Here is a 24,248-nt window from a genome sequence, read left to right as displayed (position 1 = left end):
CTCAAACTCCTGGCCTTGTCTATTCACTTGCCTCGGCCTCCCAAAGTGCTGATATTACAGACTTGGGCCACCACACCTGGCTGAAACTTAGATTTCTTAGGAAATCTAAATCTTAGGAACCTATTTCCTCATGCTAACAATTACATTAATATTAAACACCATTAAGTAGGTATTTGTCCATATTTTTGATATTTTGAATAATTAATTCACCTATAAATTTTATTTTTTTGGTGAAGAACATCCACATATTTCTAGCCGCTAGGACAGCAATAGATACACTGGGGTATGTGTAATTTCTCTCCCCTCTCCTGCATCTGGGCAGAGGGCAATAATGGAGAATTATCTCCCCTAAGTTTTGCTCATCCATACAAGTCTTCTCAAACCATTTCCCGGAAAGCGACTACCATGTAATGAGATTTCATTTAAGAGCAAAAACTATTTACCATTTTAGTTTCAGCACAATATTAGAGTTCTCCAAAGAAGAGACTATTAGGAAATTATTTGTTTCTGCTACTTATTTCTATTCACAGTCAAATATTTATAAAAACAAGGGTAATCTTTTGCATGAGTGGAAAATTTTGCTGCATTATATTGGGTAACTAACAATAAAGCTTATGCAAAATGGAAATAAAAGTGACAATATGCATTCTTTTATTATTATTATCAGTTAAAATATATAGAATCAGTTAAATAAAATAGTCAAACATTAATGGATTAAGGGATACATACAAACAGTAATTATAAAATGATATGGCTATTATTTGTCAGACACTGACAAGTTACTCTGTTTTTTTGTTTGGTTTTGTTTTTACTTTTTAAATTTTTTTTTTTATTTTTAAAATGGAATCTCACTCCGTTACCCAAGCTGGAGTGCAGTGGGATGATCTCGGCTCACTGCAACCTCCACCTCCAGGGTTCAAACAATTATCCTGCCGCGATCTCCTGCATAGCTGTGATTTTAGGCACATACCATTATGCCTGGCTAATTTTTGTAGTTTTAGTAAACACAGGGTTTTGCCACATTGGCCAGCCTGGTCTTGAACTCCTGACCTCAGGTAACCTGCCTGCCTCGGCCTCCCTAACCACTGGGATTACAGTTGTGAGCTGCTGCTCCTGGTCCAACAAGTTACTCTTATACAGTACTTATTATCACTATGGAAGGTAGTTATTAATATCTTTATTTTTATTAATAATGAATTTTAGATGTTAGAAATGTTTATTAATTTGCCCAAAGTTATGTAGCTATTAATGAAGAGTAAAGATAAAACTCTCTTGAGCCCATCTCTTTTTTTTCCCATTAACCCCTGTTACCTTTCACTAAATGATGCTGAAATTCTGCTTTAGTTTTGTAGAATTATGTTGAGCTTAGGGAACATTAAATGTGGCCCAAGGACTACTACTGTTTTCCAGGCAAATATTTAATGGCTTAGTTCCCAAGGGAGGAATTCAAAGCAGTCCAAATGGTTTTGGACCAGGATGGCTAGCTATACAATGATCTATAGTTTTACTCTAATTCTAAACAATTTTAAATCACAGAAAACAGTCTATTGTAACTACCTTATGATTAAAATATGTAATACTTTATAAATATAAATCCTCTTAAGGAATAGTTTCATATTCTAAAAATGTAACTTTGACAGGCCTGAAGTTGTTTACTAACATACCAACTCCTTCTATCAGTAATATCTATACATTTTTAAAAGGTATTTAAATGAAATATGTAATTTTAAGAACTACATCTGAATTGATTAACATTTTTTTTCACCACAAAAGCAAGAAGAGTGACAGAATCTCAATTTGTAAAATGTACAGCAGGACACATTATTTTCACTTGAGATTTAATCTAGGCAATATGCTTTGCTGATTTTTTAGGCTTCCTTTACCTCCTTTAGTAAGAAACAGTTGGCTCTCTCTCAGGACTGTTTTTTTGCAACACTCTAGGTGAAGCTGTTCATTGTCTCATGTTCCACATACCAAGGAACAGGAGACAGGCGAACATTCTTCTAAATGGCTGTTGACTGCCAGGTCGCTCCTTTTCAGCACAGCATAAACTTCCAACTTAGAGTCCCCAGCCATCCTGCTCTACTGCCCTGTCTCTTCTACTTCTTGACCTCCCCCGAACTTGTTCCTCCACATCTGTTAGAGACTTTCCTGCTAGTTGCACTCGGCTCAGCATTTTCTTTTCACATTCTAACTCCAGCTTTCCCAGAGAACTTCAAAGCCATCCGAACATGATTTTTCTAAATAAGGTCATTTATTCCTTTTAGTAATAAAATACTCATGTTTTTCCCTAGGTCCACGACAAACAAAATAAGAGACTGCATTTCTAGCCTTACTACTGTTATACTTTCAGAGCAAAGAGATGTGAGCAGAAGTGATATATGCAGTTCTCAGTCAGGTCCTTAAAAGGAAACAGCTTACTTTTCACTTATTTTCCTCTTGCCAGAACCACAAGTGGACAAAATGAGACAACAGTGGTACATTATATTTCTCCTACCTCTCAGAGCATTCTGTACTTTTCTTTTTGTGGTCTATCCATTATATACCTATTGTCTCTTATACTGAAATTTCATTCTCATATTACTATCTCTTCTTAATCTCCTAAACTTCTTTAAACAAGGCTTATGGAATAAACCATAAGATCTGTCACTTCAATTTAAGAGCCACAGGTAACAACTGCTCACTCAGCATCTTCATGTAGATTTTGTGCAAGTCCTTCAGTTTCATACATCCAATGAATCACACTACCTAATACTTTTTAAATTTGTGACATTAGAAACTACACAAAATCAAGATACAGCTTAATGTGCTATTAGAAACTGAACAACCTTGTAATCACCGCCCATGTCAAGAAATTTCCTACCACCCAGAAAGCCCTGCTTACTCTACCAGACACAATTCCCTTTCTCTCTCCCAAGAGTAAACACTCTTCTGATATCACTTCTCTACTTTCCTATATAATTTCATCAAGCAAATTTGTATTCCTAAATTGTATGGCTTTATTTTCCTTTATTTTGTGGAGTAGGTATTTTTAAGTCTTTTTAAATTAATGTATTTGTTTTTTTTTTCTAGAAATCTACTTGTTAAAAAAAAAATGTATTATTTTTTTCCATACAGATTTTCATCTGATTTAGTTTGACATGTTCCTCTGACCTCTATCTTTCCTAGGCATTGGTATTTGAATCTAGTGGCTTAATCAAATATATTCAACTTAGAATATTTGGTAAGACTTCTTCATGGTAGTTTTGAATTCTTTATCTGGAAACACAAAATGCTGGCCGCCTCTCTTTTTGTGATAAAACCAGTCACCAATGCTTGATGCCTAGTTTTTATAATTCATTAGTTATGATAAAATATTGTTGATGTAATTTCATTACTTAATTTCTCTTCTACAAAGAGAAACTTTGCCTAATCTATTACTTAGTTATCCAGTGACAGTTTTATTTTAGCAATGACAAAATAAATATTTGATTGTATACTTTATTAACCCTGCCTTGTACAAAGACAATTAATTCATTGTGTGTGCATGTGTGTCATGTGAATTCATAGATATAAACACATTTGATATTTTTTAATCCATTTTGATTGTTATGCTTATTGGCCAGTAAGAGCCTCTTCGAGTTAGCTCACAGGTTTTACTGATACACCTTTGTATTCTTTGATATCTTTCTTACTAACTAGAGTCACAGGAAATCCCAGCTCATCATATACACTATCTGCCCAATCCTGAAATCAACTGGTCCTCCAAGCAACCTTGCTTTCTTTCACTGGGAAATGATGTTTCAGTAACACAATCTGAATATGAGGAATGCTCATTGTGCTGAAATGAACAGTACTTCTAGACCTTCCAGGGAACGAAGTTATAAGAAATCACATACACACACACACACACACACACACACACACACACAGAGAGAGAGAGAGAGAGAGAGAGAGAGAGAGAGAGAGAGAGACAGAGACAGAGACAGAGACAGAGACAGAGATTTTTAAACATCATGAGTTCATGCTGATACTTCTAGACCTTCCAGGGAACGAAGTTATAAGAAATCACATACACACACACACACACACACACACACACACACAGAGAGAGAGAGAGAGAGAGAGAGAGAGAGAGAGAGAGACAGAGACAGAGACAGAGAGAGAGAGAGATTTTTAAACATCATGAGTTCATGCTGATACTTTCAATTCCAATGTGTACTACAGAGAATAGTGGTTCTCCAGAATACTGGGGATGCTACAATTACTCATTTTTAAAATCCAGCATTCCAAACAAAATATTATGAAGATAAAAATTCTAGGACAGTCACTTATATGATTAATAAACAGTTTTATTTAAAATGCATAAATTATTTTCATGTCCTCCACCTTTTATTAAAATTGAATTTTAATATGTCTATGTTGTCAGTGCGGATAGTCATATAAAACTGTCTTCAATATGTCACTCATCTGTCTGAGGTTTCTAAGCTAATATGGTGAAACCCCATCTCTACTAAAAATATGAAAAATTAGCCAGGTGTGGTGGCATGCACCTATAGTCCCAGCTACTCAGGAGGCGGAGGCAGGAGAATCGCTTGAACTAGGGAGGTGGAGGTTGCAGTGAGCCAAGATCATGCCACTGAACTCCAACCTGGGCAACAGAGCAAGACTCCAACTCAAAAAACAAAAAACAAACGAACAAACAAAAAACACAAAAAACATGTTAAATATTTAAGTATCAACAACAGTCTTTATGTTGATACAGCTCTGTCATTTTTATTGTCAGAAGCTTGTTCTCTAGTATTTATTAATAAAAGTCCATAAGAACAATATTTCCTGAATTCTTGCATGTTTCCTGAGTTCCTGAGTGATGTCAGTTTGAGAAGCTTTAATTTTGAAGTCAGTCAGTTTATGTTCTTGGTTCAATTTTCTTTCCTTGAATACCTAAAACATATCACAGTATTTTCTTCTGGCACGAGGTTTTGCTGCCAAAAAGTCTGGTGACAATTTTCTTTCCCATAAAGTTATAAGACCATGTTGGTCTATTTCACTGCTGTGACTCATGACATAGTACTTTGTTTATAACAAAATGCCTTTTCATGTCTTCACCTTTCTTCTTCATCTGTCCTTTTATATTCCACATCTTCTATTTTACTTATTTCTGTTTTTCTTCCTTCCTATTTTTGGCCTCGACTTTGCAAACTGATATCCTCTGTATGGAAACCAATTTAAGGACCTCCTCTTCCTCTTCTCAGACCTGTCAGAAAAACTGTTACTTCCTTCAAGTTAGCTTAGGAGTCTTCTATTCTTGAAATTGTACCCAACTCACTTTGACATATTGAAACCTTTTCCTAATGACTTTGCTTACAGTTTTAACGTAAAAAAAAATTCCCTGAGAAACAAATAATTTTTGAAAATAATTTTCTAGTTCTCTCATTCATTACTAAGAGAACACTCAGTAAAACAAGACTTAAACAGAGGAAGGGGATCTACATGTTTGTTGCAGTAGACAGAGAAAACAGCAGCCACAACATCTTCTGATCAAAGTTCTCATTGTCCTGGAATTCTCTTCAGGATAGATTTCTCTGACAATGATCAAACTATTATCATTTCTTCCTCAAAAGCCACTAGGTTGTACTTACACAGCCCCCAGTAAGTGTCGTATTTCAAGGACTATCAGGATTCAGTCTGTGGGTTTCCTTCATTCCCCATGACTTTCTCTGATGCAGGTTTTATTCCCACAAAGTCATTTACCCCAAAGTTGTTATGTGAAAACAGGAGGCTTTTTATTGTCTTATTTACTCCTAAGACAGACTCAGGTGCATTAAATGAATTACTGATTCAACTGCTTTATTATATTTAAATCTGAAAATTTAACAGTGCCTAGGAATCAAAACATTCTTGAAACCAGGTCTCAATGTCCTGCACAAAACTATCGTTGACATACTGCACATTCTAAACAAAAACATACCCAACATATAGATCTCAAATATTTTCTTCATGAATTTTACCTTTACTTTTTCTAAGACAAAATAAGTTTATCAATATTCTATATGAAATTCTACAAATAAAATAGAGCCTGTGTCTATTAAAATGATTTCTATATTGTACTGTAATATAAATTTGTATCTATGAACTACTTGAGGGCCAGAGCTGTATTTTATATTTTTTTGTATCTTTTTTATTCCAAGTGCTCTATACAGTGCTTGACATATAAAATTACAAACAGCTACTGAATAAACAAATGTGCAAATGAGTAATAGGTTGTGAATAAATAAATGTATTTATTCAAGTCACTATCTCTCAAAAATGAGAATAAATGATAGCTTTGAATTTTCCATATGCAAGAAACTTTAGGCTGTTTAATGAGAAGTGAAACATCTATAGATTATATGTGAATAAGAAAACATCAATTGTTCACATAAAAGGGCAGCCAATGGAGACTGTTTAAAGATTAATATTTTCCCCCAGCATCTTGTCTTCACTTAAATAAAAATAGTATCAGAGCTTATGTAAATAATAAAATGTTTATCTTATCACTCAATTCCAAATTTGAAAAGAAAAACGTGAGGTGATGTAAATAATAAAAGATCTATCTATCTATCTACTTATATGTTTGGTTCTTCTCTTTGTATTTCTGCACCAAATCAAACTGAGGAAGTTCAGATTTGTGTCTTGCTAAAGTATGATTTTCTGTGTGTGTGTGTCTGTGTAACATATACACTTGGTTCAGCATGTGAGAAGAGACTTGAGAATTGGTTGAGAGGATGAAAAGAGACTTGGTAATTTCTGAATATCCTTCCAGCTTAGAATACTCTCATAACCAGGTCAGCAGCCATAGTTATAGACTTCCCTTCCCCTCACTAAAAATACAGATGGTTTAGCTCAATTGGCATTGATTCATTCTGTCTTGGCACAATCTCTATCTCCTATGACATTTATATAAATTAAAACATTGGTGAATGTTATATTCCTAAAATTTGTTATCTGAAATAAAGATCATTTTTATTTGGTCCCATAATTTATTTCTTCCACATGCTTCTCATCTTTATCCTGTAGATATACTTAGTAATGTGGCCAGAACTTTTTAGATGAAGAACAAGTGTTTGCAGAAATGTTCCTTTTCTTCCTTGTTCTTTTGTAAGTAAATATTTTTATTTCTATTCTGAACATTGGAGCTGTTTGAATAATATTTATACATTTGTAGATTTAAAAACTAGAAGCAGCTGGTAGGGGCTGTCCTTTTTCTGAGAGGTGCTGAGATTTTGTCTGTACTTTCTCTTTGAAGCCAGATAAGTAATTAATCCTCAACAGGAACTGACCTCTTGCAAGTTGAACTAAATAGATGGTTATAAGAAGTGTAGTACACTAAGGAGTTGTCATTAATATAATGCCACCTTTCAAATATCACTGTTTGAATTGAGCTGAACTTTCCAACCAAAAATGGAGAGCTGTTATTTATGTGGTCTTCTATACTTATTCTAGTCTCTGATTTTCCAGTTAACTTAGGAAATACCCCTTTCAGTTTGTATATTGTATTTATCTTCTATTGCTGCTGTAATAAATTATCACAAACTTTGTGGCTTAAAACAACACATTTATTATGTTTCAGTTCTGTAAGTCAGAATTCCAACATGGGTCCCATTGTGCTAAGATTAAGATTTCATCAGGGCTGTATTCCTTTCTGGAGAGTTCCCTTGACCTTTCCAGCTCTAGAGACTTATTTTCTTAGCCCTGTGGCTCCTTTCTTCATCTGCAAAGCCAGCAAAAGTGGATTCAATCCTCATATCACAGCAGCCTTATCTCTTCTGCCTCCTTCTCCCATTTTAAAGATCCTTGCAATTATACTGGATCCAGTATGATAATCTTTCTATTTTAAGGTCAGAAACTTAATTTCACCTGCAGCCTTAAATCCTCTTTGCCAGGTAACTTACCATGGTCACAGGTTCCAGGGATTAAAACATGGGAATATTTAAGGGAACACAATTTTGCCTACCAAATACGTTTTTATAGTTCTGGAGTTGAGTCTTCCTTAAATCAGGAACTCACAGACATGCCTTCTCAAATATGTTACACTTGCTGTTAAACTACATGTGTAGTTGTTTCAAACTCAAAGTGTATGAATTTTAATTTTATACATTACTTCATAATGCAAAATGCAAACATTTATTGGCTGGAACTCAGTAACATTTTATTTATTTGTTTATAAACTAAGAAATATTGTAGCTTCTAGAATATGATGGCAAAAAGAAGATTGAAAATTATTAGAAATTTCTTAACACAACCAAATTTAATATTGAGAAATGGATCTGGAAGAGGCTGTGTTTTTATTACATTTTCAATATAAAACGGTGTTTCTCATTCTCCTTTATCTCATGATAATGAAATTTTTTTAAACAGGCTTCTAACCCATTTCAAGCTTGCTGTGAGCTGTACTTGAAAAAATTGTTATTAATAAAAATTAAAAAGTTTTTAACCCTTTTTAGTGGAGATAGTTGAGTTGAGTTAACGCTCTGTTTCAGGGCCAAAATCCAGAAGTGCTCTAGATGTCATCCTAGTATGTCATGTTCACCCATGTGCTTCCTTTGACCCCTGTTTATAATAAATCTGTGAATATAAACTCAAGCCTTAGATAAGTTAATACACTTTTTTGTTCCTCAGTTTCCTCATTTGCTCAGTGGTAGTTATATTACATATCTGACAGCATGAAGTGAGAAACAAATATGTAAAAACATGTAAATATTTACATATATATATAAAGCATTAGCACAGAGTAGGTGCTCAAAGAATGTTAAGTATCATCATTATTAACAATAACATGATGGTCTAGCCTAAAGGAATCTTTAATGTCAGCATCAGACCATTGATACCTTATTTAAAGACCTTCCTGTGAATCCATAAAATTTAAAAACTCAAGGTTTTGGAAACACCAAATATTGTAAAAGTCACTTTAATGTAGCTACATTTACCGTAATAAACTAAAAGGATCAAGTCAAGCTAAGAAAGAGTGGAACAGAATACTAAGTCTTGTTGTCAAAATTAAAGTAACACCTGCTGAAAAATTCTGAGTTCCATGACAGACGGTTGAAGGAGTATAATTTGCTGTAACGAAACATAGCTCACACTACAAACATAAAGAGAAAAACTGCCATTTCTAAAAAGGGGGTTTCAGGTAGATAATAATATAGCTGTGTGACTCATGAATTTTTAGAATAGCTTTTTTGCTGCATTGATTTTTATTTATTAAGAATTTTAAAAATTACAGTTTTGCTTCATGAGGTACATATAGGGGAAGTAAAATTTTACCTTTATGTTTTCAGGATTTTTTTTTTTAATTTTACTTTAGTTTCTGGGGCACATGTGCAGATCATGTAGTGTTGTTGTACAGGTACAAGGTGGTTCGCTGCCTCCATTCCCCCATCATCTGTATCTGGCATTTCTCCCCATGTTGTCCCTCCCACCCTCCCCAACCCCCTGTCACTCTTCTAGACCCCCCTCAACTGCCCCCAGTGTGTGATGCTCCCCTACCTGTGTCCACGTGTTCCCATTGTTCAACATCCGCCTATGAGTGAGAACATACGGTGTTTGATTTTTCTGTTCTTGTATCAGTTTGATGAGAATTATAGTTTCCAGATTTATCTATGTCCCTACAAAGGACACAAACTTATCGTTTTTTATGACAATGTAGCACTCCATGGTGTATATATGCCACATTTTCTTTGTCCAGTCTATCATTGATTGGCATTTGGGTTGGTTCCAGGTCTTTGCTATTGTGAACAGTGCTGCAGTGAACATACCTGTGCATGTGTCTTTATAATAGAACAATTTATAATCCTTCGGGTATACACCCAGTAATGGGATTGCTGGGTCAAATGGAATTTCTATTTCTAGATCCTTAAGGAATCGCCACACTGTCTTCCACAATGGTTGAAATAATTTACACTCCCACCAACAGTGTAAAAGTATTCCTATTTCTCCACATCCTCTCCAGCATCTGTTGTCTCCAGATTTTTTAATGATTGCCATTCTAACTGGAGTAAGATGGTATCTCAACGTGATTTTGATTCACACTTCTCTAATGATCAGTGATAATGAGCACTTTTTTCACTTTTGTTGGCCTCATATATGTCTTCTTTTGAAAAGTGTCTGTTCATATCCTTCACCCACTTTCGAATGGGTTTGTTTGATTGTTTTCTTGTAAATCTGTTTTAGTTCTTTGTATATTCTGGATATTAGCTCTTTGTCAGATGGGTAGCTTGTAAACATTTTTTTCCATTCTGTTGGTCATTGTTTCACTCTAATGATTGTTTCTTTTGCTGTGCAGAAACTCTTAAGTTTAATTAGATTCCATTTGTCTATTTTGGCTTTTGTTGTCATTGCTTTTGGTGTTTTAGTCATGAAGTCCTTGCCTATGTTTATGTCCTGAATGGTTTTGCCTAGGTTTTCCTCTTGGGTTTTTATGGTGTTAGGTCTTATGTTTAAGTCTGTAATCCATCTGGAGTTATTTTAGTGTGAGATGACAGGAAGGGGTCCAGTTTCTGCTTTCTGTACATGGCTAGCCAGTTTTCCCAACAGCATTTATTAAACAGGGAGTCCTTTCCCCATTGCTTGTTTTTGTCAGCTTTGTCAAAGATCAGATGGTTGTAGATGTTTGATGCTGCTTCTGAGGCCTCTGTTCTGTTCCATTGGTCTATATCTCTGTTTCAGTATCGGTAGCATGCTGTTTTGATTACGGTTGCCTTGTAGTATAGCTTGAAGTCAGATTGTGTGGTGTCTCCTTCTTTGTTCTTTTTGCTTTAAATTGTCTTGGCTATGCAGGTGCTCTTTTGGTTTCATATGAGGTGGTTTTTTTCCAGTTCTGTGAAGAAGGTTATTGGTAGCTTGATGGGGATAGCATTGAAGCTATATGTTACTTTGGGCAGTATGGCCATTTTCATGATATTGATTCTTCCTAACCATGAGCATGGAATGTTTTTCCATCTGTTTGTGTCCTCTCTTATTTCATTGAGCAGTGGTTTGTAGTTTTCTTTGAAGAGGTCCTTTATATTCTTTGTTAGTTGTATTCCTAGGTATTTTATTCTCTTTGTAGCAATTGTAAATGTGTGTTCACTCTTTATTTGATTCTCTGTTTGTCTGTTATTGGTGTATAGGAATGCTTGTTATTTCTGCACATTGATTTTGTATCCTGAGACTTTGCTGAAGTTGCTTTCAGCTTAAGGAGATTTTGGGCAGAGACTATGGGGTCTTCTAAATATACAATCATGTCATCTGCAAATAGACAATTTGACTTCCTCCTTTGCTAACTCAATACCCTTTATTTATTTTCTTGCCTGATTGCTCTGGCTAGAAATTTCCATACTATATTGAACAGAAGTGATGTGAGAGAGTATCTTTGTCTATGCCAGATTTTAAAGTGAATGCTTCCAGGTTTTGCCCATTCGGTATAATATTGGCTGTGAGTTTGTCATAGCTTTTATTATTTTGAGATACATTCCATCCATACCTAGTTTATTGAGGGTTTTTAGCATAAATGGCTGTTGAATTTTGTCAAAGGCCTTCTCTGCATCTATTGAAATAATCATGTGTTTTTTGTCTTTGGTTCTGTTTATGGGATGGATTTTACATTTATAGACTTGCATATGTTGAACCAGCCTTGCATCCCCAGGATGAAGCCTACTTGATCATGATTAATAAGCTTTTTGATGTGCTGTTGCATTCGGTTTGCCAGGACTTTACTGAAGATTTTTGCATCAATGTTTACCATGGATATTGGCCTGAAGTTTTCTTGTTTAGTTGAGTCTCTGCCATGTTTTGGTCTCAGGATGATGTTGGCCTCATAAAATGAGTTACGGAGGATTCTCTCTTTTTGTATTGTTTGGAATAGTTTCAGAAGGAATGGCACCAGCTCCTCTTTATACATCTGGTAGAATTTGGCTATAAACCCATCTGGACCTGGACTTTTTTTGGTTGGTAGGCTATTAATTGCTGCCTCAACTTCAGTACTTGTTATTGGTCTATTCAGGGTTTCAACTTCTTCCTGGTTTAGTCTTGGGAGAATGCAAGTGTCCAGGAATTTATACATTTCTTCCAGGTTTACTGGTTTATGTGCATAGAGTTGTTTGTAGTAATCTCTGACGGTAGTTTGCATTTCTGTGGAATCGATAGCGATATCCCCTTTATCGTTTTTTACTGCATCTATTTGATTCTTCTCTCTTTTCTTTTTTATTACTCTGGCTAGTGGTCTATTTTGTTCATCTTTTCAAAAAAAAAACCAGCTCCTGGATTTATTGATTTTTTTGAAGAGTTTTTTGTGTCTCTATCTCCTTCAGTTCTGCTCTGATCTTATTTATGTCTTGTCTTCTGCTGGCTTTTGGGTTTCTTTTGATCTTGCTCCTCTAGCTCTTTCAATTTTGATGATAGGATGTCAATTTTAGATCTTTCCTTGCTTCTCATGTGAACATTTATTGCTATAACTTTTTCTCTAGACATTGCTTTAAATGTGTCCCAGAGATTCTGGTCCATTGTGTCTTCATTCTCATCGGTTTCAAAGAACATCTTTATTTCTGCCTTTATTTCATTGTTTATCCAGTTGATAGGAGCCCATTGTTCAGTTTCCATGAAGTTGTGTAGTTTGGAGTTAGTTTCTTAATCCTGAGTTCTAATTTAATTGCACTGTGGTCTGAGAGACTGTTTATTATGATTTTCGTTCTTTTGCATTTGCTGACAAGTGATTTACTACCAATTATGTATTCTATTTTAGAGTAAGTGCTGAGAAGAATGTATATTCTGTGGCTTTGGTATGGAGAGTTCTGTAGATGTCTATTAGGTTCACTTGGTCCAGATCTGCATTCAAGTCCTGGATATCCTTGTTGATTTTCTGTCTCATTGATCTAATATTGACAGTGGGGTGTTAAAATCTCCCATTATTATTGTGTGGGAGTCTAAGTCTCTTTGTAGGTCATTAGGAACTTGCTTTATGTAACTGGGTGCTTCCATATTGGATGCGTATATATTTAGGATAGTCAGCTCTTCTTGTTGTTTTGATCGTTTTACCATTATGTAATGCCCTTCATTGCCTCTTTTGATCTTTGTTGGTTTAAAGTCTGTTTTACTAGAGACTAGGACTGCAACACTTTCTTTTCTTTTTCTTTTCTTTTTTCTTTTTCTTTCTTTTTTGCTCTCCATTTGCTTGATAAATCTTCTTCCATCCCTTTACTTTGAGTCTATGTGTGTCTTTGCATGTGAGATGGGTCTCCTGAATACAGTACTGATGGTTCTTGATTTTTATCCAGTTTGCCACTCTGTATCTTTTGATTGGGGTGTTAGTCCATTTACATTTAATGTTAATATTGTTATGTGTGAATTTGATCCTGCCATTTTGTTACTGGTTGGATGTTTTGCCCTTTGATTGGTACAGTTTCTTCATTGCACCATTGGTCTTTACCATTTGGTTCTTTTTTGCAGTGTCTGGTACTGGTTTTTCCTTTCTGGTTTTAGTGCTTCCCTCAGGAGCTCTTGTAAAGTAAGTCTGGTAGTGACAAAATCTCTCTAAGCAATCTAAGCTTGTTATTCTAGTTAGCATTTCATCTAAACTTTTTTCAAGGTTTTCAGTTTCTTTGCATTGGGTTAGAACATGTTCCTTTAGCTCAGAGAAGTTTCTTAATACCCACCTTCTGAAGCCTGCTTCTGTCAATTCATCAAATTTATTCTCCATCCTGTTTTGTTCCCTTGCTGGTGAGGAGTTGTGTTCCCTTGGTGGGGGTGAGGCATTCTGGTTGATGGTTTCATTCTTTTTGAGCTGTTTTCTTCCCATCTTCTTGGATTTATCTAGCTTTGATTTCAGGTAGCTGCTTGGGAAGGTGGCCTTTCCTTTGTCTGCCTGCAGAGGTGCTGCTAGGCTGCCACCAATTGAGTGGAGCTGCTGCATGGATTTACTGTGTCTTTTGTTTACTCAGGAAGATTAGGCCCACCTCTGCAATGGCAGCTGCTCTTCCCCCTGCCAAGCTTGATCGTTCCTGGTCACTCTCTTACTGATGTACTGGCTGCAATACTCTCAAGTGAAAGGGCTTCAGACTGCTGGGCTTTGTAGGGGAGGGATCCTCCCAGCCATACTGCCTGATTCACTGCTTTCAGATCCCTTTCTTTCTATGGGGCAGGTAGCTCTGTCCCGCAGGCTCTCTCAGCATCAGCCAGTGCTTCCAGAGTTGCTGCTCAGCCCTGTTCAGGCAGTTCACGGTGGCTTTTCAGCCCAGCAAAGATCTCCTGTTCTGTGGGTTGTGGAGGGCTTGGGTGAAGTGCAGTATCCGAACTGAAGTTCCAGAGAGCGAGAGCCCGCATTCCTCCAGTCAGTTGCATGCACCCACTGGGTGGAGCAGTGCAACTGCCTCAACTTGTCCTCTTTGTTTTATACCAACTGGCCAACCATACTACAAAATGAACCTGGTACCTTGTTTGCAACTGTGGAGACCACTCAGCTTCTGTATCTCTCTCTGGAACTGCATTCCAGAGCTGCCTCTATCTGGCCATCTTGGAAACCCCCTATAATAGCTTTAAATAATATTTTGAGATTCATTTTCTGGTTAACACTTTACTCTATACAACATTTACATACATCTCTTGAAAATCTTTCCCAAATTTATCAGTTTAATTACTTTACTGAATATGTAAAGTATAATAAATCAAATTCATTTATTCCTCAGCTGATTATGATTTTCAAAAAAAATTAAATGCCAATGTAATAAAAATCAAATTGCATTGCAAAAAAAGATGAATAGAGAATTATTTGATAGTCATTACCAGAATTATCCTTTAAAAACTGTTTTTGTCAGAATTAAAAAAAAAAGAAAAAATAAAAAAATATTGTTTTTGTCTTTATCACATACACACACATAACTGTTAAGAGAATTAGTAAATCCATCAAAGTGAAGGAAATTCTTCACATTTCATTTTTCTCCTAACTTAACTGTGGTTTTATTAAATTTATTAAATAATATGGTCAACAAATGAGCATCTACTCTGAGTGAAGTAGTGGACTAGGCACTGAGTTAGAAGTAAGAAAAATTAGTAACAAATATGATCTGATGATCTAGTGGGAAAATGAAATAGTACATATGTAATTACAAGTGTAATTATTACTCACAAGGAGAAACGTAAACTGTAGAAAATAAGTAGTTTTACCTTCTCTGGGGGCTCAGAAGTTTTCTTTGAAGGAGTAATATTTTAACTAAATCCTGAATAATGAAAAAGAATTTGCAAGGCAAGAAGTAGGATGAGTTTCCAGGATAACACCCTGGGCAAATGTCAGTTATCAAAAATCAAGTCCTTTTGAGGAGCCAGAAAGCCAGGATGATGAAAAGAAGAGAATTAAACTGAGTAGTGTGAAGTGCAACTAGAGAGTGTTTGGTGTCAGGTGTCATTAAGCCACTTCCAAGTCAACTGAGGAATTGCAAATGTTATCCTGAGATGGTAGGAAACCACTGAAAAACTGTAACCAGTGAAGAGATTTGGTTAGTGTCTTAAATAAAAAACATACGCCATTGTATTACTGCATAGAGCACAAAAACGGATTGCAGAAAATGTAAAATCAGTCCCAGGGGCAATACAATGTTTCGAGTGAGAATATGAAAGCCTTAAACGAGGCCTATGGCAGTGATAAACAGGGAAGGAAAGATAGATTTAAGACATATTTATGTAGTACATCCAACAAGGACTGGTGGATTACTGGATATTGAAGAAGAAAGTTGAGGAAAGATTCAAAGATGAAACTCTGGTTTCTGATTTGAGCAACTGAGTAAATGGGTCTTTTTGCCCTATAGAACATTAAAATAAGAGCAGGTTCTTGGGTGAATTGTGATTAGTTTTGGACTTTCACTTGGAGACTTAAAAAAAATCCAAATGGAGATATTGATTAAGTAATAAGAAGAGTGGCCAAGGTTAAAGTCATTGACGAATGGATGGGATGGTAATCTAAACCACAGGAGGCATGAAATAATTTACAATAAAAGAATAATAGGGAAGAAAATAAGCTCTGACAAGGATGAGATGGAAAATGCATAATAGGCACAAAAAAAATAAAAAAATAAACAAAAAAAAAAAACAAACAGTGTTTGAGGAAGAGCAAACACAGAAAGACTCAGAAAGTACAGTGTCATAGAGAACCAAAGTAAGAAAGCAAGAAATTATAAGTATGGTGAACAGTATCGAATCCTGTGAAGAGATAAATTCAAAAAGGACTAAAAAATGTCATTTGAATTTACTAACATTAAGTCCATCGATTAATTTAATGTTGGTAATTTTAGAGAAGTATAAAAGGCTTTGTAATTATTTAGAGTTTTGGGGGGTAAAGGAAAGGGTCTAGCTAATGATTTTAAGATGAATTGTGGTGGGTAGAAAAGAGTTAAAACTATGTCCATGAATGGGATAATTGCTGGTCAAGAAGAGACTGTTTAGCTAATAAGAAAGAGACTTTATTTAGCATGCCAACATGCTTATAGATTTCTCTCTCTACTCAAATAATAAGTGGATATTCTGTAGGAAAAGGAGAATATTGACTTTAAACAGATTCATGAAACTTTCATTGTAATTAAGGTAGACTTATTTTTCTATCAATGAGTTTTGTCAATCTATCCAAAGTCAATACTTTCCTTTCAGATTCATAATGTTGTAAGCCCTGATAGAGTTTTATAGTACTTAAAGAATTATTTCGCTTGCTAAGAAAAGTTCACAAAACACTTGTTTATAGTTATTTATCATATATCTGTCTTATAAGCTCTTATCTTTCAAATTAAATATTTTTTCTTTCCTTTTATCCTCTTTCTAGGACAATTTCTGTCTTCTTTTGTATTATCAAGGAGATATTTGGAGCAGAGTCAACCCTCTCAGTTACATAAAATAAAAAATGGCATATTCTTGGCACACAGATCCAAATCCCAATGAATCACATGAAAAGCAGTATGAACACCAAGGATTTCCCTCTGTAAATCAACCCCATTCTTCTGGCCAAGTCAGTCTGGGTTTTGATCAGATAGTAGATGAGATCAGTGACAAAACTGCACACTACAAGAATGAAATTGATAAAAACACCTTTTCTGTGCCCAGTGCACCAGAATGGGACTCAAAAGGGCATTCATTAAACAAAACACACCAAGTATCTTTGAATGAATTCACTTCTAAAAGCCCTGATCTCTCCTGGCCTCAACTTAGAAAAGCACCAGTAATTGGTTTTAGTCCTTCTGTGTTACCAAACCCCCAAAACATGAATAAAGAATGTCCCTGGGGAAACCCCATAGGAAAACATCATGGTGCTGATGATTCCAGGTTCAATGTTTTAGCTCCATCATTCACAAGTATGGATAAAATTAATCTACAGAAAGAATTAGGAAATGAAAATCATAACTACCATACAGGATTTGAAAGTAGCATTTCTCCTACAAATTCATCTTTCTTAACTGACTTCATACGGAAAGAAGAGAACAAAAGGAGTGGACATATGAACACTGTAGAACCCTCTTTGATGCTTTTGAAAGGCTCTCTTCAACCCAGAATGTGGGAAAGTACATGGCAGGAGAACAGAGAGGTATGTATAATACATGTCAGTCTAAACATATGAATCTGAAAGACTCATTCAATAATATATTGGGTTAATTTGGTAATGAAGGTAACTGACCATAAAAAGAGAAATCGATTCATTATCACTTTTGAAAAAAAAAAGTCATAAATAATGTGTTTTTGTATGAATGATTTTTTTCTGAGAAAAAGGGAAATATATTTTTAAAAATATCATCTGTAAAGTTCCAGTTCCAGGTTCATCAAAACTATTGTAAAATTTTATTTAGTTTTAGTTATGATACTTACATTTCATTGATAAAAATAGCAGAATTGAAGCTTTCATGGATAATATTTTCTATTTTTTTAATGCACATACACAAACACTTATATCTTTCATTACATTGATATATTGATTCACATTGTAATGATTTGGAACTTTCTATCATTATTGGTAGAAAAAATGGCCCTCTACCCAGAGGCTCTTAACTTAGACTATTGGCAGGCAACTTCCATTGAGATCATTCCAAGGGCAGGAAATTAAGTATTCATTGTGTGACTCATCTTAATGCTTTTATTACTAGCTTTCCAATCATTTTAGTAACTAGAGCTTTTTTCTGTATTTGAAGATTTCTCTACTTACTTCTCTGCTTCAGTCTAGATACAAGTAAAATCAGAAGTAAATATTATTGCAGAAGAAATATTATTGAAGGTGCAGTGTGTTGGGTGAGGCAGACAGGTTCTTTATTTATTCAACAACTATGTATCACATAGTTGTTATACTTAAAGTATATTGCGATATGCTATCCAGAATGAATGCAAAAAAGAAAACATGGTACCTGAATTCAGGAATAGATACTGCTCATATTAGCTTGCAAACAAATAATGGCAACATTGTAAAATAACAGATGGAGTAAGTGCATAGGAAAAGAAACATCTAATTCTACTTCATTCATATTCACTTGCAAAAGAGGTACCACCTCTAATGATCTAAATTAAAATTCAGGAAATCTTAGGGCTGTCTAGTTCTGATCACAATAGTGTAATAATTACTAAACTTTCCCTACTCCTAAAAACGAATATACAGGTAGATGAAATAAATGAAGTAGCTGATTGCAGCTGTTGAATAGGCAGTGTAGATAATAAATCCTTGAGAAAAGTGAGCTCTGTGATCATCTCAGTCTGTGCTTGAGGGCAATTTCATGCTGCTATGCAGGCTGGTAGAGCCCAATTTGAGAAGCAGCAACACTGACTGAGAAGGCAGAGCCTGCAGTTCCAAGTTGCAGAAGCAGCTATGATTTGATAAGCAGAGTGCTAAAGAAGAGGTAGCTTTGAAATGGGTACGGGTCAGAACTCTAGAGAGGACTTACTGCTTGGCCAAGTATTGGGATGTGCTTGCAAGACTTAGTAGATAATGTCAGCTTTTGACTGAGAATTGGACGGGATTGTGTTAATTACACAGAATTGAAGTTACAATGCAGAAATTTGGGCCAAATTAGAGAAGAGACTGAGCTGAGTACTTCAAGCATTCAAATGAAGCTACAAAGCCATGTCTTAAGAGTAAAACTTGTGCTCTAAAATGAATGCTACATCAGCCAAAATAGATGTGGCCTAACAAACAAAAAAGAATAATAATAAGGCAAATAAGACAAGAAGGATTTTAACTGCCTGCCAAAGGAAAAAAAAATTTAATTATGATTTATAAAGTGACATCTATAATATTCAACATAAAATAAAAATATATAGATACATAAAGAAGCAGGGAATTTTGTCTCATGCTCAAGAAAATAACCCTATCAGTCAAAAGAGCCTCTAAGATAATCCAGATGTTGGAATTAACACGGGGACTTTAAGTTGATTATTGAAAGTATGCTCAAGTAGATAAAAATGTTTATAATGGCTAGCTCAATGATGATCTCAGCAGGAAAATAGAAACAACAAGAAAACAAACAATCAAAAACAAAGACCAAGTCCAGTGCTGAAAACAAAGTATTTGCAATAAAATGTTACTCTATGTGCTTAACCACAGATAGGAAAGAATAGAAGAAAAATAATAATTTGAAAGCAAAACAGAAGTTATTCAAATTGAAGTAGAGAAAACACAGGGATCATATAAAAATGAGCAGGGATTCAGAGGCTTATAGGACAAGAAACATAATATGTAAACAATTGGAATCCTAACAGGAGGAAAGAAAAATAGAGAGCAAAATTAATTTGAATGGTCAATAAATTACTCAAATTTGATAGAAAATATCAAATTATAGATCTAAGAAGCTCACCACAACCCAAACGGAATAAATACAAAGTCAGCTACATGTAGACATTTTATACTCAAACATCTAAAAACCAAAAGAGAAAATTATGGAAGGGGGCAAAAAGGGAAGAAAAGATTTCGCACAGTGGAACAAGAACCTAAATGAAAGCAAACTTCTCACTGGAAACAATGGAAGCCAGAGACAATAGAATGACATTTCAAAATTCTTTAAAAGAAAATGAAACATATTTCTATATCCATTGAGTATAAGTTTCAAAACCAAAAACAAAATAAATACACTACTGTAAACAAATGTTGAAAGAAATTAGTCAGCTAGCAGACACATGAGAAATGCCAAATTAACTACTTCAGGTACAAAGAAAATGACACCAGATGGAATCTAGGAAAGGGTAAAGAATGATAGGAATAGTATATATGTTGAATAATACAAATGACTACTTTAAATTTTTTGAAAGACAATGGACTCAAACGATATAATAGCATGCTATTGTAGGATTTATTGTGTATGCAGATAAAAACTATTTGACAATAATAACAATGGGTGGAAGGGGGTTAAATGTTATTTTGCTATTGTAAATTCTTACATGTTAAATGCAATGGTACAATAGTAAGTAAACTGAGATATATTAAGGATGTACATTGTAATTCCCAGAGCTAGTACCATGAATTATATATTAAAAAAATACAAAGAATAAAATCTAAAAATACAGCAGAGGAATAAAATTAAATTAAAATGTCAGAAGAAATAAAAGAACAGAATAAAATAGAAAAGACAAATAGAAACGAATATAAATAAGACAATCTTAAATCTATTTCTAAATGTAAATAGAATAAACATTCCAAACAAAAGGCAGAAATTGACAAATGAGATAAAAAAGAAATGACTCAGTTACTGTCTATAAGGGACAATATTAGGAAACAAAGGCAGAGATAGGTTGAAAGTAAAAGAAACAAAAAGATTTAACATTCAACCAGAACACAGAAAAAGCTTGTCTGATTATTAATATCAGAAAAAGTATATTTCACAGCTGAGTACTATTAGAGAAACAAGGGGTCATTTGTAATGCTAAAATGGTCAATCAGGAAGAGATAATAAATTGAAATATGTACCTAATAACAGAGTTTTAAAATGCATAAGGCAAAAATGGTTTCATTAATCCTATATGCACTCTCTGACCGAGCTATTCATTTGTTTATTTCCAAGCCTTTCATGCATGCATTCCCAAGCTATTCATGCATATATTCCTAATAAATGAAGCATACGCTCACATAATTACTTGTATATGAGCATTAATAGTTTTATTTAAAATAACAAAAAACTAAAAACAATCCAGATGTTCATTAACAGGAAGATGACTAAACAAATTGTGGAACAGTTACACAGTGGAATACTGCTGGTCAGCAATAACAATGATAAGCTATTGGTATGTGTGATAGCAGGAATAATTTTTAAATATGTGTATCATTATGTGAAAGAAGCCAGAAACAAAAGAACACATATATCTTGTTTGTGGTGATAGAAATCTGAATAACAGTAGTTATCAAATAGATATGCAGATTTAATAAATGGGGACATTTTCTAAAATGAAAGAAATATTCTATATTGTCATTAGGGTATTGATAGCACAGTTTTATGCCTTCCACAAAACTCAAATTATATACTTAAGATCGACACATTTTTCTATGTGTAAATATTACTTCAATTTTTAAAAAACTAAATTTAAAATGAAATATTAATTAAACTTCCAAACAGGATAAAATTATAGAATGATATTAATATTTTCTCTTCACCAAATTAGATTAATTTAGTAGTTTTTAATTTTAAGTCAATAGGTTGTTCCATTCAGCTAGTCGAAGTACCTCAAGGCAGTAATATGAGTCTGGCCTCTTTCTGCAACAAAGTAAAAAAGTGAGTATTGCTATTTCATTAAACTTTGAAATTTTTGTGCCTAAATAAATTTGTATATTTTGATATCACTAAACTGATTAATTTTGTATATAAAAGTCATGTAATTTCAGAACACACTAAAAAATAGAAATTTTTCACAAATTAATTTATTAAGTTCTGTTAATGTTTTTGTAGTTGACAGTCAAATAGATGCTTTTCTCTTCAAAAGTTGGTTAAAGTTAAATGTTTTTATAAATTCAGACCTGTAGCTATTGTTTGTTGGTGGTTTGGTTTGAAGTGAATTATTATTTTTCTTTAATGACATAAGTGACTAACTCCTCTTGCTAAGCCCCAAATTAACACAAATTTATTCTTCCTACCTGGGATAGCCTATTTAGAATTATTATCGTTCACTCTTATCTTGAGTGGATTAGCAAAATATTAAATAAATGCATGTGTGTTAATTCACTGAAAAATGAATTTGATCACTAGTGGATATTCCCAAATAAAAGCACTGATATTTTGCTAATCTAAAAATACTATATATATATATATATATATATATATATATATATATATATATATACCAGATGTAGTGGCATGCACCTGTAACCCCAGATACTTGGGAGGCTGAGGCAGAACTGCTTGAATCCGGGATGTGGAGCTTGCAATGAGCTAAAATCACACTACTGCACTCCAGCCTGGGCAACAGAATGAGACCCTGTCCCAAAAAAGAAGAAAAAAAGGCCAAGTGCAGTGAACTGCATCTCAAAAAATAAAAAAATTAAAAAAAGGAAAAAAAGAAAAACTAATGCATTCATATTTTAATTCCTTAGTTTTAATTAAGTTTTAACTGTTGTTTGAAATATAATAACTATACATTTTTATAAGCTTTCACTTTCTACCAAAAGATTATTTGAAATTAAATGTTTGAATCATTTATTTAATCATTAAAGTCTACTTCATTGTCTAACAACTAGCTCATGCATGAGAGATATTCAAATTTAAAATAAACAAACACACAAGCAAGGTCCCTGCCTCATAAAACCTATAACCATAAGAAGGATTGAAAGGCTTACATACAAAGATACAAAACAAATCACTTCAAGTTCATAAAAATGTTCAATCTTTAATTAGTTTCTTGCTCTAGTTTATGGCAAAAAAAATTTAAATAGTACTTAGGATTCCTAAATTAGGATCTTTAATGTTGTCAGTGTTTTCTCTTTCAGGAATAAGCTACTCATTGTAAAAAAATGATAAGCAAAGCTAGAAACTTGCTACTTTAAGTCTAAAATATGGTTAATTTTTAGACTTAAAGTAAATAACTTTCTTAATACTTTAAGATATCACTCTTCTGTATAACTTTACTCACAGAACACATTATTAGCTCCTCCAGCAACCTTCTTTTTTAAAACACAATTTCATATTCTTAGGTAAAATATTCTCGTGGATGCAGTAGTGACATTAAAATACTTTATGTGATGATTTTCCAGTAGGTTATAGTACATTTTCCAGGCTCTTTAATATAATTTTTCTAAATAGTTTATTTTATAATAGTCATGAAAGCGAAAACACACACCAAACAATAATGTTAGCATAGTGAAAAGAAGTCATAAGTTATATTCACACACTCTTTCCTTGTTTTCAACAATTTTTTTGTTGGCAGATATTCACAAAATTACTCAATGTGTCCATGCATAATTATTTTGTATACAACAGGAACAGTAAGTATGTTTGAGGATCTACTATGTGGTAAGCACTCTTAATTCAAAAGAAGATCAAATAGAATTTGAGAGCTGTTTCAAAAGAGATTCTCCAAAACTTTGATTACTTATTGTAACATACTTTAAAGCCGCATCTTTCAAAAATATGCCATATTCTTGTAGCAAATATGATAACATCATAGCATATGACAGCAGTTTCTGGCCTATGGTAGATGCTCAGCAAAGGTTTAGGAGAAAATGAATCATGGATTTGTATTTTTATTTATTAAAACGGTAGAAGGTGAAATCATGGATGCATTGAGAAGTGTCTTACTACATGACAAATGCTAATTCATAAACCTCCTCAGTCCCTAACCAGACTCTCGACCTTTGTGTCAGAGTATAACAATGAGGAGTCGCCCATGTCCTTATTTTGAGCAGTAGTTCTCAAACTGCAGTTCCAGAGCAGCAACACCAGCAGCTTACTTGGGAAATTGTTAGTAAGACCAGTTTGGGGGACCCTCCACAGATCTACTGAATCAGAAACTAAGGAGATGGGAGCCAGAACACAAGTGGATACAGATGCATGCCAGGCCATTGGGTGAATGTGTTTTTACTTACCCATTTGCCAGGCTTCTCATGGAGAAGATGTTTCCATGGACCAAAGCTTTAGTGTTACACAAATAGCTATTAGGTTGGTGCAAAAGTAACTGCAGTTTCTGCAGTTTAAGAAGAGAACCATTAAGTTTAGATGTCAGTATAGTTAACATTAAAAAAAAAGACCCCAAGATTTCATATTTGCCCTCAGAAGCATTTTAAATATCTACTTGTAAATATCTTCATGCTATACGCTACTTTA

General features: G+C 34.1%; 1 protein-coding gene across 3 annotated transcripts in view; it reads left to right on the top strand.

The window, feature by feature from the left end:
• The window catches only part of PIK3C2G (phosphatidylinositol-4-phosphate 3-kinase catalytic subunit type 2 gamma), a 381,818-nt gene that overhangs the window by 29,145 nt on the left and 328,425 nt on the right, over positions 1-24,248 (top strand). For 2 of the 3 annotated variants that reach the window (XM_074403237.1, XM_074403236.1), the window contains exons 2-3: positions 16,799-17,554; positions 21,625-21,707. In XM_074403237.1, coding sequence (XP_074259338.1) covers positions 16,877-17,554; positions 21,625-21,707 — 761 coding nt within the window. In that variant the 5' untranslated portion in view covers positions 16,799-16,876. Of the gene's footprint in view, positions 1-6,440; positions 7,120-16,798; positions 17,555-21,624; positions 21,708-24,248 lie in introns of those variants that run through there. The other variant, XM_039461721.2, reaches the window with a different exon arrangement.

Source organism: Saimiri boliviensis, chromosome 7, assembly GCF_048565385.1.
Source record: "Saimiri boliviensis isolate mSaiBol1 chromosome 7, mSaiBol1.pri, whole genome shotgun sequence".
Classification (NCBI taxonomy): domain Eukaryota; kingdom Metazoa; phylum Chordata; class Mammalia; order Primates; family Cebidae; genus Saimiri; species Saimiri boliviensis.
This window is presented reverse-complemented; position numbering and strand designations above follow the sequence as displayed.